The sequence below is a fragment of the Manis javanica genome, chromosome 2 (genome assembly GCF_040802235.1).
Source record: "Manis javanica isolate MJ-LG chromosome 2, MJ_LKY, whole genome shotgun sequence".
In the NCBI taxonomy this organism is placed as follows: domain Eukaryota; kingdom Metazoa; phylum Chordata; class Mammalia; order Pholidota; family Manidae; genus Manis; species Manis javanica.
The window spans coordinates 11,361,829-11,376,755 of NC_133157.1; the positions used below are offsets into that span (position 1 = coordinate 11,361,829).

At 35.8% G+C, this 14,927-nt stretch overlaps 1 protein-coding gene across 20 annotated transcripts in view; it reads left to right on the forward strand.

Moving 5' to 3' along the window:
- STRBP (spermatid perinuclear RNA binding protein) overlaps window positions 1-14,927 on the forward strand; it is a 171,114-nt gene that overhangs the window by 99,690 nt on the left and 56,497 nt on the right. For all 20 annotated transcript variants that reach the window (XR_012126349.1, XR_012126353.1, XR_012126350.1 and 17 more), the window contains 3 exons: window positions 2,620-2,840; window positions 7,747-7,912; window positions 11,497-11,641. Coding sequence is in view for 11 of the 20 variants with exons in the window: in XM_073224931.1 (XP_073081032.1) it covers window positions 2,620-2,840; window positions 7,747-7,912; window positions 11,497-11,641 (532 nt within the window). In the remaining 9 variants the exon portion in view is untranslated. The remainder of the gene's footprint in view (window positions 1-2,619; window positions 2,841-7,746; window positions 7,913-11,496; window positions 11,642-14,927) is intronic.

Sequence of the window (14,927 nt, forward strand, 5' to 3'; positions counted from 1 at the left end):
CTGCTTTCCACAATGGCTGAACTAATTTACATTCCCACCAACAGTGTAGGAGGGTTCCCCTTTCATCTCATCCTAGCCAGCATTTATTGTTTCTTGTCTTTTGGATAGTGGCCATCCTAACTGATGTGAGGTGATATCTCATTGTGGTTTTAATTTGCATTTCCCTGATGATTAGTGATGTGGAGCATCTTTTCATGTGCCTATTGGCCATCTGAATTTCTTCTTTGGAAAAATGTCTGTTCAGATCATCCACCCACTTTTTAATTGGGTTATTTGTTTTTTGGGTGTTGAAGCATGTGAGCTCTTTATATATTTTGGGTGTTAACCCCTAATGAGATAAGTCATTTATGAATATATTTTCCCATACTGTGAGGTGCCTTTTTGTTCTGCTGATGATGTCCTTTGCTGCACAGAAGCTTTTTAATTTTATGTACTCCCTTTCATTCATTCCTTTTTGCTTTGTTTCCCTTGCCCAAGGAGATGTGTTCAGGAAAAAGTTGCTTATTTATATTCAAGAGTCGGGAAAAAGTTGCTTATTTATATTCAAGAGAAGTCTAAATTGATTCTTAAATATTGATAACCAAACAACAACAAAAGAGTCAAGACTGATAAAACTGCAAAGATTTTATCTTGCAGTAAAGACTTTAAAACAACATATTTATTATCTACTAGCACATAATTTCATGAAAGTGAAGACACTGTAACCCCCTTTAAATGGAATACATTTGGCTTTATGGAAACTTACCAAGTTATTCTTGGTCATTTTACAAGTGTCTTCATGGTGTTTGTAAATTTGGAAATAGTCAAAGGTTTTTGGATGTGTGTCTTATGAGTGTGAAGGATCTACTTTATTAAATTTTCATGAAATTCATCCTATTTCTAGACTCTAATCTGCTGCACTTATTTCTGGGCCAGCATGTCATTTTAATTACTGCTGTTTCAGTTTTTGATATTTTGTTTTAGCATAATGGTACACCCATAGTATATTTCTTGATGGTCTTATTGACTCCCCGCGGCCCCCCCACCCCCGGAATAAGCTTTAAATTTATTTTTGTTGAGTATTAAGTAAATCTATCCTGATGGGATTTTTTTTTTCCCCCACCCAAGAGATTTTATTATCTGAAAGAGAAAATGGCTGCCCCCAGAGAGAGGGAGCAGCAGCTCATGGGTGAGGAAGCGTGTTTTTAAGGAGTAGGGGTAGGGTGTGTTCTGCATTGGTGATTGGATCTTAAGGGGTGGGCGACCATCTGGTTGGTGGTGATTGGATCTTAAGGGGTGGGGGTCTTAGCGTGCCAGAATTTGCCTTCATTCCCATCTTTTTCTTTTCTTAATTGGGCCTCTGGGGAACTGGGCATAGAATCTCATTCTCTAGCTACTTCCTGCTGGAAGGGGGCATAGATTCTGGGGTTAGCCAGGCCATTGATGTAGAGTTGGGGAAGGGTGGGCATCCTGAGATGATTTGTGATGTCATCTAGCTGGTTTCCTTATTCTTCGTGAGAAGGCCTTGATAGCCCTCAGAATGACTCAAGAGACAAGGCCCCATGCAAGAGATTTTATTATCTGAAAGAGAAAATGGCTGCTCCAAGAGAAAGGGAGCAGCCTCCTGATGGGGTTTTGATTGAGGCTATAACACACATTTATAAATTACTTTGGGCAGCTGATTCTTTTGTAGCATGTATTTTCCCCATTCTGGTGTTTGGAGTGTCTCCTATTTATTAATTTATTTAAAAAATTAAAGCTTGCACCAAAGATTTGAATGCCAAGTGATAAACAATATTCTAATGGGATTCATAGTTTTTCTGTAGTGTTCACACATAACTTTGTATTTTGTATTATTACTGCATTATGAAATCTCAGTTTTTCAAGGTGCAAAAGTCTCTAGCAATTTGAAAAGGAGTGATTGGGTATTACAAGTCAGTATCATGCATTTCTAAATACCCTCTTGAAGCTAGGAAGTATATATTTCCCTTTAAAAATGCAGAGTTTAAGGGTGCAGTGGAAAATCCTTATGTAACTTTTGACATCCCCAAAACATAACTACTGAAAGCCTACTGCTGACTGGAAGGAAGCCTTATTGATAACATAAATAGTTGATTAACACATATTTTGTATGATATATGTATTATGTACTATATTCTTCAATAAAGTAAGCTAGAGAAAAGAAAATGTTTTTCAAATAATCTCAAATCTCCAAAATAATTTCCAGTATATTTACTGAAAAAAATCTGCATGTTAGTGGACCCGCACAGCATGTCCAAACCCTCGTTGTTCAAGGGTCAACTGTATCAATTTCTTGGAGATGTTCTGTGATAAAGATAACCTTCTTTGAAGTGTTATTCAAAACATAGGTTCAGCTGAAAGGTAGCATATACATAATACTGAGTGTGACCTGGGTGAATCTTACCAAAATATGACTGAAAGCTTTCCAATTTTCTATTGTGGAGTTCAGTAGAATGGGGTTTTACTTCTCATTCCTGAGGCAGTTTTTTATCTTCTCAACTAACTGTTTCACAGGTGTTCGACAATTAATGCTATGATTTGACTTAAATATATTTGTAGGCCATTCTTTTCACGCAATATTTCTTTCACTGAAGTTGTTTTTCTTTCTCCTTCCGACAGAGATCTATTAGATCTTTTGCCAATGATGATCGCCATGTTATGGTGAAACATTCAACAATCTATCCATCTCCGGAGGAACTCGAAGCTGTTCAGAATATGGTGTCCACTGTTGAATGTGCTCTTAAACATGTCTCAGACTGGCTGGATGAAACAAATAAAGGCACAAAAACAGATGGCGAGACAGAAGTGAAGAAGGACGAGACTGTAGACAATTATTCCAAGTAAGTGTGGCCTGATGTTTGTAATGCCATACTGTAGTGCCCAGAAGAGCCCAGGGCCCTGTCCTACTGGGTTACATTTGGCATTGGTGTTCTTTGGGTTTTCTAATTTATATGACTGTAAACAAGGAAATAAATGTTAACTTTGAAAGTAAAACAGGAAAAGAATGATGGTTAGACCAGAGAAAAAAAGGATGCACCTTTTCAGGATGTCTTTTGAGAAAGTACACCAAGTCCTTTAATATGTTCTCTTTTGGAGGCTATAATATGTCATCTTTATCATGTCTTGGTTTGGCCCCCTAAATTCAGAAATAGTGTTTTTGGTTTCTGGGGGAATCATAAAATGTTATTTTTGTCAGGTATTTTAAAATCCTGGTGTAGAAGAAAGAGTGCAGGAAAATGTATTCTGAAGGTATTTTTTACTGTATCTACCTTGTTGGTTCCTAGGATCCAGCACACCGTTTTCTTTATGCTCATTGGATATTTATGGAATGAATGAGGCCTGATGGGAGCCAGACCTTCAGCAATTACAACAGAATATTCTCAGTGCTATAAGAATAGTAAGGGATTAGTGAGATAAAGCTGAATGATAACTGGAGTCAGATCATGAAACTTTTTATGCCATGCTAAGCTTAGAGTTACTGTTTTGAGCAATGTCACTATGACAGGAATAAGGGTATGATTTACTTAGAAAGTTGTAGCTCCTTTGACTGTACTGTATTAGGATTAAAAGCATTACTTTGACTACAGCTTGTAAATTGAAGGTAAGTGTTTATAGTATTACAGTTTTCAATTCTCAATCAGTGTGATAAGTTGAAAAAGAATAGTGGGAAACTATTGATAAATTGATTTTCTTCAGTGAAAGATAGTGTAATCTTTTCATCTTCAGTTGAAAGATAATAAGTTACCAGTTTTTAGCTAAAGAACATTATTCCTTGACTTTAGTAACTTTATGTGTATATATACATTGTGACTAGTCATAGTCTTACTGGCTTTATAGTTCTTGGCAGTAACTTTGTTGCATGTAATGACTTTAAAAAAGATAACTGCCAGATTTTGGGGTTCATGGTAATTAGTAATATCCAATAATCCAGCTATCTGTATCCTCAGCTCCTGTGCAAGTTAAATAGACATGCATTCCAGATATTTAAATTACACTTTGGAATGTGTTATGCCCTTTAAAACTTTTTTTTGTGTTAAAATATATATAACAAAATTTGTCATTTTTAAGTGGAGATTCATTTTCAGTGAAGTTGAGGCCTTTTTAGTTTATCTTCTGTTGTTTGTTCACAAAGCTAGGCAGACTTTTGGGAAAGTGTTCCAGTAGGCTTTTGCTTAACCAGATCAAGTCACTGTGTTTTAAACATTTTTAAAAGATAATGTGCCCTGCACTTTGGTTTGAAATTTTAAATATAGCTCTATGTATGGATACTCTTGAGTGTCTCTGTAAAATCTTTCCAGTTGTGAAACAACCCAGGTTGAGCATTTGTCTATGATTCTTCCCATGTGGTGGAACTCCAAGAGTGCAGAATGATTGTGTCCTTATTTTTGTATAAAACAGAGACAGGGACATCTAAAAACAGAGCTGTGTTCTGGTAATAAGAAATGTATTGTGCGCCTGATGTATGCTAAGTACTAGGGAGGGCACAAGGGTGGGTGAGGGCCAGCTTCTATTTATTAAGCACCTTCTTTTGCTTGGCACCATTAGGTAGCTTTTGTGCACTCTTATTTTATCTTTTTACAGACTGACTCAAATTCAAATTGTACAAGGTCCCACTATTTGTTTTATTGGGAATATTTGAACTCTGTTCTTAATTTTAAGTAATTCTCTATATTTGGGTTGCTTGCTTTACAATACCTCCTATACTCAAATTCAGGACTGAATTAGGACCTCATTTCTCTACTCAGTTATGCTTGCTGTCTTCTACATGATAAAACCAAGATGTTATAATTATGATATAGAATTTAATAAGAGAGCTAGTAGTGGCTACTTAATAGCTGCCATTTATTGAATAACTGTACCAGATTGTTTTTCGTAGAAACCTACTAGTCTCTATTATTATTTTCCCCATATATACCACCCCTATTTTACCTGTGAAATTTCCATTGCTTCAAATTTGCTTGTGAAAATATAATCATGAATAAACTTTAACTTGTTTAAGGTCACTGAATGTGTGTGTGTGTGGTGGAGCCAAGATTCATATTTAAGTCTGTCAGACTCCAGGTCCAGTTTTCTTAGCATCTTTTCTTGAGTTTCTCATGACTAAAATGTGAAAAGCAAAGAGCAGGGAGAGATTGCTGGTTCTAGGGATTAGAAAAAAACTTTATGAAGAAGGTAGCATTTGCAGAAGGTGGGTAGGGTTTTGGCAGGCACTGAAAGTGGGAGACAATTTCAGCAAAGATCTAGATGTGAGAAAGCATAGGGACTGTTTGAGGAATAATAGCTATTGTTTATTGAGCTATTACTATATGTCAGGCTCTGGGCTAAGCTCATTACTTATATTAAATTAATTATATTCTCAGTACCACTGTGAGAAAGATGTTATTCCTGTTTTGTTTTTTTCCTCAAATGAGAAAATAGGCTCAGAAGCGTCAAGTACTTTGCAGTTTGTTCAGTGTCACACAGTAACTAATGGAGGCAGGGTTTGAACCAGGAAGTCATGCTGTCTCCTAAGTTGCCTCTCAGTATGCTGAGTGTCTTAAGTGTTCAGTGGGCTGCCAGGAAAAATAACAGGTGGAATGCCATCCATGTGGTGCTTCTGGTTATTCTGGTTGCAGTATGCTTTATATGGCCTATTGCAGATGGAAGAGCTTGTCAGTAAGGACAGCAAAGAGGAGGTTAGTAAGGTAGTCTAGGCGAGAGGCATTAAGTGCCTAAAAAGAAACTAGTTGGAAGGCAGTGGCTTGAGAGTAATTATGGAAGGAGAATATATAAACTATTACTGGATTTGGGAGAATGAGAACAGGAGAGGACAGGGATACAGAAGAAGAAAGAATCAAAGATGACTGACTCTATTATTACTATCAAATAATTCCTTACACTTGGTTACTGTGAGAAACACACTCACTGGTCCAAATTCAGTAAGTGAACACAGAGACAAAGAACAGCGGAGCGAGGCTTATAATGATGGTCTTGCAAGGTCGGGTGTCTGGTGGGCAGGCACACCTGGGGAGTTTGGCGCCAATAATTTATCTCCTAGTACGCAAGTCCCTCCCCTGGTTCCTCATTGGCTGAGTACTACAGGGTTCACATTCTTTCCCAGACGTCGCCTAAGCCAGTTATGTCTTTCCTTTACATTTGTCTTAATTTTATTGGTAGGTTTAAAAAACTCAAACAGGTATTGCCAGGCCCTTATCAATTCCCCCACCCCAACTCTCAGCCTGAGCAGCTTCCACTATGTGGCCCTTTGTTAATACCTTACTGTTAAAATGCTTAAACATCCTAGTGGGAATAAATCACATTTAGGTTTTATACTCTTTCCTAACAGTTACCTACTTTAAAACACTTTCTTTCTGTACTTGTTCCATCCTTAACGTTTTTCATTGATTTAATGTTTATTAAGCTCTAGGGTGTGCCAGGCACTGAACCAGGGGCTGGATTATTTATAACTTCCTGTCCTGTTTTCACTGGTACAGTTTGTTTTTCTCCTTTCTCTAGTTCATTCTCTACTCCACTGACTTCTGCCTAGCCCTGTTGATTCTTTGCCTACAGTTAGAATGACCTTTTTTCTGTCTAACCTAGTCAAGACTATGCTGAAGTCAGAATTTCACATTGCCTTGCTTGACTTCTCTAGTTTTGACCTTCCCTCTTCTGAACTTGGGAAGCAACCATAGTAACTGAGTGTTGTGGTCAAACCAGCTTGGCTTTGAATGGAGGCTTTGCCATTTTTTGCTCTCTCTGTGAACTTGAAAAATTAATTAGCTTTTCTGAGATTCACATTCCTTGTCATTCAAATGCAGGCTTGTTGTGATGTTTAAATGAGAATTTGTGTCATGAGAGTTTGTTCTAAGATGTTGTTTTCCTTTCCCCTTTTAAGCAGGTTACTGCTTTTTTCTTAACTGTACTGTAAGTCTGAGGAGCAGAAGAGATTGGATCTCCTTTAGTATGTTTTCCATACTCAAATGTTTGTTTGCTTGTTGAATGACTGCTAAGCTTAGTTGCATTTTCACTTGTGATTAAGAGAAATGAATAAGTAAGAAACTTAATATTAAGATCAAGGATAGATGTTAACATTACACTTTTACACCATTCATGACTTGATGTTCTTTGAATGTTTGTTCTTTTAGCTACTACTGGATTTGGAATGCATATACTAGCAGAGTATCTTTTGTCTGTTCATTCTTTCCTCAACTCTTCGCTTTTATCACATTATTTTGCTTTTCCCATACACTTTTGTGGATTCCTAAAAAGGTACGCCCTGAAGGATGATAAGGCTCCCCTAGCCGATAGCCATTTTGCAGTGGTGGATATGGAGCCCACAGGTACCACCAGGAGTAGAGTTCAGGTCTGTTAGATTTCCACCCTCATGCTTTTTCAGAGACTAACATGTTGTTCATGTTTCTCACGAGTTCTTTAATTATTAATAGAAAGATAATAGGAAGAAGTTAAAAATTTTTTTAAAGATGTTTAAGGCTATATAGTATTTTTGGGTTTTCTTAAGAAAATAGATCTAAAAAAGAATTAAGAGATCTATAGCCTGAAATTTATGCTCTCTCTCTATTGATTCTTTAGGGAAGATAGATACTTATGAGCCTAAAATCTGAGACTTAATTTTGTGGAATTTTGGATATCTGGATATATATACTTCCTTTATGAGTTCATATGGATATCTTGGAAGAAAAGTATGCTAATTAAGTTATGGTTTGGGAAATAGGTTATAAAAGTAATCACTCAGACTTTTATTTTTAGGGATCAAGGTGGTCGGACATTGTGTGGTGTAATGAGAATTGGCCTAGTTGCAAAAGGCTTGCTGATTAAAGATGATATGGACTTGGAGCTGGTTTTAATGTGCAAAGACAAACCCACAGAGACTCTGTTAAATACAGTCAAAGATAATCTTCCTGTTCAGATTCAGGTGAGTACTGTTTAATGCACCTCTAGGAGAATTTGTAAAAAGGTGAAAATAGGTAGTGACCCTGATGAATTCATTAACAAGAAATTGGTAATGAATTTAGTAAAGGGTAGGTAAAGACAAAAGTAATACTGTTCGTCTGGGTGAGTGACTCATCCATCCCATTTAAAGCAAACTTCTGGTGATTAGTAAGTACTCAGGAGGTATCCACCAAATTAAGATGGGTCTATTAAGGTACAGTCATAAATTTTTCAGGTAGATCTTGCTGAGAGTCTTCATGTTTTCCAGACTAGGTGTCTCAGCATTATAAAATGCTTGGAAAGGTTGGTAAAACACAGAAAAGAATTAAAAGAGCAAAAAGAGCCTAGGTGACTGGAGACTTTCATAGATGATACCTTTTAAAATTGAAGAGTCCGTTAATTTAACAGTTGTCTGTTCATTCTGTTAATAGAAAGTCACTGTTAATTCCTTGTTTCCAAACTTTTTTCATATTGGGATACATTTAGAAAATTCTCATGTTGGTATGCTTCCTGGAGGATCCTGCTGAAGGCTGAAGGCTTCTCAGGGCTGAAGGCTGCCAGTTGGTCTGGAGCCTTGATCACCTTGGGACATGCTCTTCCAGACTCCTCCAAGAGCCATTTGCATCCCTGACTGAGAAGCTGTGATCAAATTTCAGTTTCGGATGTGTTATCTGTGGTATAATGTAGATTATAGATTTTTGATAATTTCATATCAGTTTGTCCTTATATCCACATTAAATAAATAGGTATCAGCCCAAGATCCAGACTTTGAGTTGTTGAATGCACTCTTTTCTTTCGTTGATTTTTTAAATTTGTATTTCTTCTTAAAAGGCTCTTTTTCCCCAAGTAGTATGAATTCTAAATTGGTTTTTATTAAGTTTTGCTACTGGATCATTTTCTTTCATATTCACCAATTGCTCTTCAAAACCATCTTCTTGATTTTTTTTACCTGCCATTCTTGGCACTCAAATTTGTGTTACTTGTTGACACAGTTCCTTATATTAATTTTTGGAGTGCTACTTTATTTACTTATCATTCTGCTGTAGATAGTAAGATACGGTTTTCTGAGTGACCTAACAAACATTTGACTTTACTATTTTCAATTCTGATGAAGAAATGTTTCTGGTCTTTCATAGGGTGAGATTTTTATTTCTTTGGAAAAATTACTTTAAATCCTTTTGTGATCATTTAGGGAGGGAGAAGTGGTAGGCAACATGGAGTACAGTAAAGTTTAAGAAATGGAGAGCTCAGTAACTGGGGTTTATGGTTAACTATTAGAATGTTAATAAAATTCCTCTTGTTTCTGTTCTTGTATTTTAAAATTTAATCTGTATTTCTGCTTCTATTGTAGTGAACATTGATACTCTTAAGTCTATAATAAAACAATACTTAAAAAGATTGGACATAAATGATCTTTCAACCATCTCATCTCCTTTCTGTTCACTTTAGTGAGTCCAATTTCTGAAGAGAGTGGTTGTATTCCCCAAGTGTGTCAGGGTTGAAAACCAGTCCTGTAATAAATCAGAGTTCTTATTCTGAACATCTATCATGTTTCTCCAGTATTGAAGATGCAGGAAATTTTGCCAAGCTATTATATGCAATAATGGAGCTTTCTCTCTGCAGATCACAACTGTGTGAACTCTGCATTTTTTTTCTCTCCTTAGTGAGGGTCTTTATTTCTGGGAACCACAGTTTTAAAATGTTCTTGTCAAGTTAGCAGGTGTTGAAGGAGGGACCTAGTAGAGTGTGCATGCTGTGTAAATCATTCAGATTTGAAAAGGTTGGGCTACAGAACACTAAAAAAGATGTAAATATCTTTAGATCTTTGAAAGCCTTCTTGGAAAGATATAAGTAGACTACTCCTGAGACCAGTGGTGGACATTATGAGGAACATGTTTCAATAGAATATAGCCAGTAGAGTTATCCAACAGTGAAACCTGCTGCCTTATTTGACTTGTTAGATCCATTACTATATAGGTGTTAGGATAAAGGTACCCAAATAAAATGGGGATGTAATTGTGCCCCCTCAGATCAAATTGTACACATATACATACATGTATATGCCCATATACATACATATAAGCACACACATGCATTATTGTTTTTTATTCATAATTATTACTGATATTTCAGCAAATAATTTTAAGTGACTCCTACCTTCACTCTGGCCTCACCCTTGTTTTCTTGGTGTTTTTGTGGAAAACCAATCTCTGATATAACATGATATATCTTATTTTCTTAAGAATTAAAAATCTCTTTCCTTAGCTCTTAACCATAGCAAAACCTTCAGTTATCTAAAGACCTTAATTAATTAAGGTTGTACCATACCTTTTCTCTAAATACTCATTTCTAGGGTGATTTTAGAACTTCCTTAATTTAAGCAAGGGAGGAAAAGAATTGACCTAAGCTAGGAATCACTTATAATTAGGCTAGCTCTAAATCATACCATATGTTTATTACTTTAGATATGTCTTCTAGTGATTTGCATGCATAATTGGAAATTTAGTTTGACTCATTCTTTCACGGACATCCTTAATGCTCTTGTAGTGGCATAATGAATATGAGCAGTTTTATGCTTTTTCTCTGTATTCTAGTTCTGGTACTTCCAGTCACTATATCACCTTTCCTTTCCTCAAGATTTCATCTATTCAAACTTAGGATAATGAATTTTCTACTTCCTGTCTCTTTTGGAAAGTGTAAGGGTAAAATGCTATTTTTCTGAAAAAAGGCTTTGAGAACTTGTAATATACACTGATGAGCAGAGACTCAGTAATGTTACCATTCAACTATTTATGTCAGGTAATAGTTACTAAATTTCACCACCAAGAAAGGTCCTGTATAACTTAATAAACTATATATTGAATGTATAGTAATATATTTAAATATAACTTAGTATATGATTCTAATTGGCGATTATTTTATGGAAGGCCCTTATATGTGTGTAATTCTATGTTAAAAGAAGCAATGTACATTTCCCTGTGGGTGGCAGATGGCTTGTCCCATAATGATAGGTCTCATGGAATACTCTGAGACCTATCCTTAGGAAAGTAAATTGTTTATATTTTTTCACCGGTGAGTGAGTGTGGGTAGATCCTTTCATTCATTCTGATTTAACTGTCTTTGAAAATCTACATAATCTTGTATTTGTAAGTCGTTAGAAAGTAGGAGTTCCTGTGTAGTCTGTCCTCTCAAGAAAGGTGTTGATTTAGAGAGCATTCCCACCAATTTGTTATTATGATTCTGCAATAGTTCTCCATAATAATTTCAAGAACAATAATTTACCCTTTATCACATAATTATGCTGTTGGTGTCTTTCAAATATTAGAAAGAGTGCTTATAAATTTTGTTTAATGATTGTATGGTTGACATTGTGGTTGCTTTTTGAGGAATGGAAAGAGGATTTGCTGGTAAGTTGGAAGGAAAGAGAGGTATCTCTAACAAACTAGCTAAAGACTTTATTCTTTCAGCACAGTAACACTAAGAGTTAATGACATTTGAAAACTAAGGGGGTATTTTTTTTTTGAGATTTTAATTAATTAGTGTTTTTGAAATCTTGGTGACTTTCAGAAACTCACAGAAGAGAAGTATCAGGTGGAACAATGTATAGATGAGGCATCTATTATAATTCGAAATACAAAAGAGCCCACGCTCACTTTGAAGGTGATACTTACTTCCCCTGTAATTAGGGACGAATTGGAGAAGAAGGATGGAGGTACACATGTGTATATATATTTTTTACTTGTTTGTTTTGTTTTTTATATAAGACCTCTCTTGAATGTCGACTGTGCTTTATGGGTTTAAGAAATAACTCCATAAAATAAATAATAATCTTCATTTGTTTTATGCCACTCATAGTATTTTAAACAGTTTTATTTCTACATAATCACTATATTTTATAAAAATGTATACATTTGAAATATAAAATATGTTAATTCAAAAACCTATGCCTTTCATTGGTCTTAACTCTGGTCTTCATTTTTGTAATATTCTGGTGTTATGTCCTAACTTGTCTTAGTATTGCATTATTACTGGTATCAGCTAACCTATTCTTCGTAGTTTGGCTGGCTGTCAGGTCTGATTTTAGGAGGAAATGTTGTCCAGAACAGTATTATTTTCAAATTTATTCACTTACTGTTTGAAATTATTCATTTGTTGCACATTGCTCTTGACTCCTAATAACTATGTAACCTTGTAGAATTTATTCTTTACCTAATTGCCCATGTATAAATATGTTTTACAATGTAAGAGAGATAAATTGGGGAATGTTTTTTTAAGTACATAATCTTAGTATATTTTTTTCTGGGAAGTTTGATCCTGTTAACATGTGAATATGACATATGTGGGATCATGTGTTAAACTAGCTTTCTTTTATAGTTAAGAATTACTGTGTGGCAATATCATCCTTATAAAAGTAGAATGAGGAATCTATTCAATTTTGAGAAGTAATGTTAGAGCTGGGCTTCCTTTTCTGATGTTTTTATCCTGTCAAGTTACTGTGTTTCTGTGTCTTGCCATGTGATATTTCTAGAGACTTGAAACTTGCCACATGATACTTCTCCCATGTCAGACCCTTGCCCAACTGGCTTCTCTCTGTCATGACAGCTCAGAGGCACTGTGGTGTCTGGTCTGGGCCAATGGGGACTCCCTGTTGCTGTGTGTTCACTAGATGTTCAGCGAGTCCCATTGCTTAGTCTCCTACCTGAAATACCAGTGCAGTAAGAAATATTGGTCAGTTTCTTATTTCAAGTTGGTGATAAAGATAGAAAAAAACACGTTTACCAGTGACATCGGAATGTTTTGTAGACATGATTCATAGGATCTCTTAAAGTAAAAGCGATAGACTCCTTTTAAAAAACGTTTTTTGGAGTAACTAAAATCAGCAATCCCATACCCAACAGATACAAACCAGACACATTTATGAGTCATATTTTAAAATTAAAGGTATCCAGTCTATAATTGGGGTTATGGCTATACTTGTTTTGGGGGGTGCTATATATAGTATCTCTAACACCTCTGAAGAACCACTCTTAAATTGCTTAATTTCTTTAACAGCTTTACATCTCACCATTAACTGTAGAACTATAAAATGATTTCTGAAGTATCAAGATAATTCTGTTAATTCTGGTAAGCTGTGTTCTACTTGACCCTCTAAAACAAATCTTTTCTAAGTATAGTTATAGTTACAGTTATTATTAAAAATTACTTGAGTATAGAGAGATGAGAAAAAGACTGAAGTTGTCAAAGACTACATTAATTATATGTTTGCTTATAGCTGTAGGCATCCTTTACTTTGAAAGTATTAAGAGAACATTACCCTTTTTTCCCCCATGGTTTTACTTTCATTGGATTTTGTCATATTTTTCAGTGATACTCTAAAGCTTAGATTTTTAGTGTATTATACACTTACTAGAAGACTAGTTATTATAGAGTGGAATTTCTAGTAAAGTAGGAGAGTCACAGTCTCTGTTCAAGATTTTGGGTTTCCAAGGATCCCAGGGCTTTCCTTATGAGCTGAATCTCAGCTGATACTAGCATTATCGTGTGGGATCAGGTGAGGTGGAGGAGTCAGCTTGGATCTAATGTTTTACCTGTTACTCCCTCTCCTTTTGAATGACAGCAGAAAGATTGGCTTTGCCGTTGACCTTAACTTCCCAGCGCTGTTGCCTCATTTGTTATCTCCTGTAATTGGCTCCTTTTGTCCAACCTGGCCTTTATCAAAGACAGTTTTTTAATCTTCATTCACCTTCTTGCCTATTTCTGGACAACTCTGAGGATCCAGAATCACAACATTTGAAACCCTGGCTACACAATCTGTAGGACTTTTTCCACACACTGACAACTCTTCCTCACTTGATGCAGTTCTTTTCAACTGCATAGGGTGGAAGCATAAGATTTATTAGAGTCACAGAAATTTTTAAGACTGAGATATATATATATATATATATCCCTTTTTAAAAGTCTCCACCTATTTTCTTTCTAAAAGTTAAAAAAAATGCATGGTAGCTTTTCTTGCAGAGACATTTTCTTATAGGATATCAACTTCTCCCTTCTCCACCAAACAGACTATTCACAATATATATTTACTGCATGTCTTTCTCTTCCCTCTCTTCACTTACCACATATTTGGGTAAAGTCTAAATAAGGGAAGAAACACGGTTGAGAGCAGGGAGAACCAGAGGACTGGGGCAGGTGAGAGCACCACACTTACCTCCTCAGGGTTGTCTCTGCAAAAGTGGATCTAACTATTCATTTCAAGTCACTATTTACATTTTCAGTGGCCAGAGTACATAGTGATCATTTTGGCATTGTTTTCTGTTTCACAGGTGAGAGTCCTCTTTTGCTATCAGTCTTTTGTCCATATTCTAACTTTTTACTCAAAGGCCCTGTAGAATAAGTGTTCCCCATTACCACATGCTTCCCACCAGAGAAGGTGTAGGGGAAAAAGTACAGGCCTTGGTGCCTGGCAGCCAAGTGTTCTCTTCTATCAAGTTCCCATCACTGTGTGACCTTGGACAGGTTTCTTCATTTTAATTATAAATATGAGGTTAAATGAGAGAGTTTATGTAATGCAACCTGTACAATACCCAGTACAAAGTAATTGCTCAGTATATAGTGGTAGTTACTGAGCTTACTACTAAAAAGATTTCTGTTGCAAACTTATCTACTCAAACTGCCTTGAGTGCACAGTGAAAATAATGTGCACATGATAGGTCTGAAGAACTGAACTGAAACACAGTTAAACTCTTTAAGTACCCAGTGAAGTGTAGTATTGAAATCAGTATACTGTGTCTGCTGCTGTGCTAATAATGAGCTGGTTTATTATATAGCTGATGATTCAGTGATGGAGGTATCTTTTTTCTTACCCTGTCTTTTATCCCTAAACCTGGAATGGTACCTAATACATCATAGGCAGTCCAAAAAAAAAAAAGTGTTAAATGAATTTTCATAGCCAGCATATTGTCCAATTAAACAAGGACTGTCTGGTGTGTGAGAAGTAT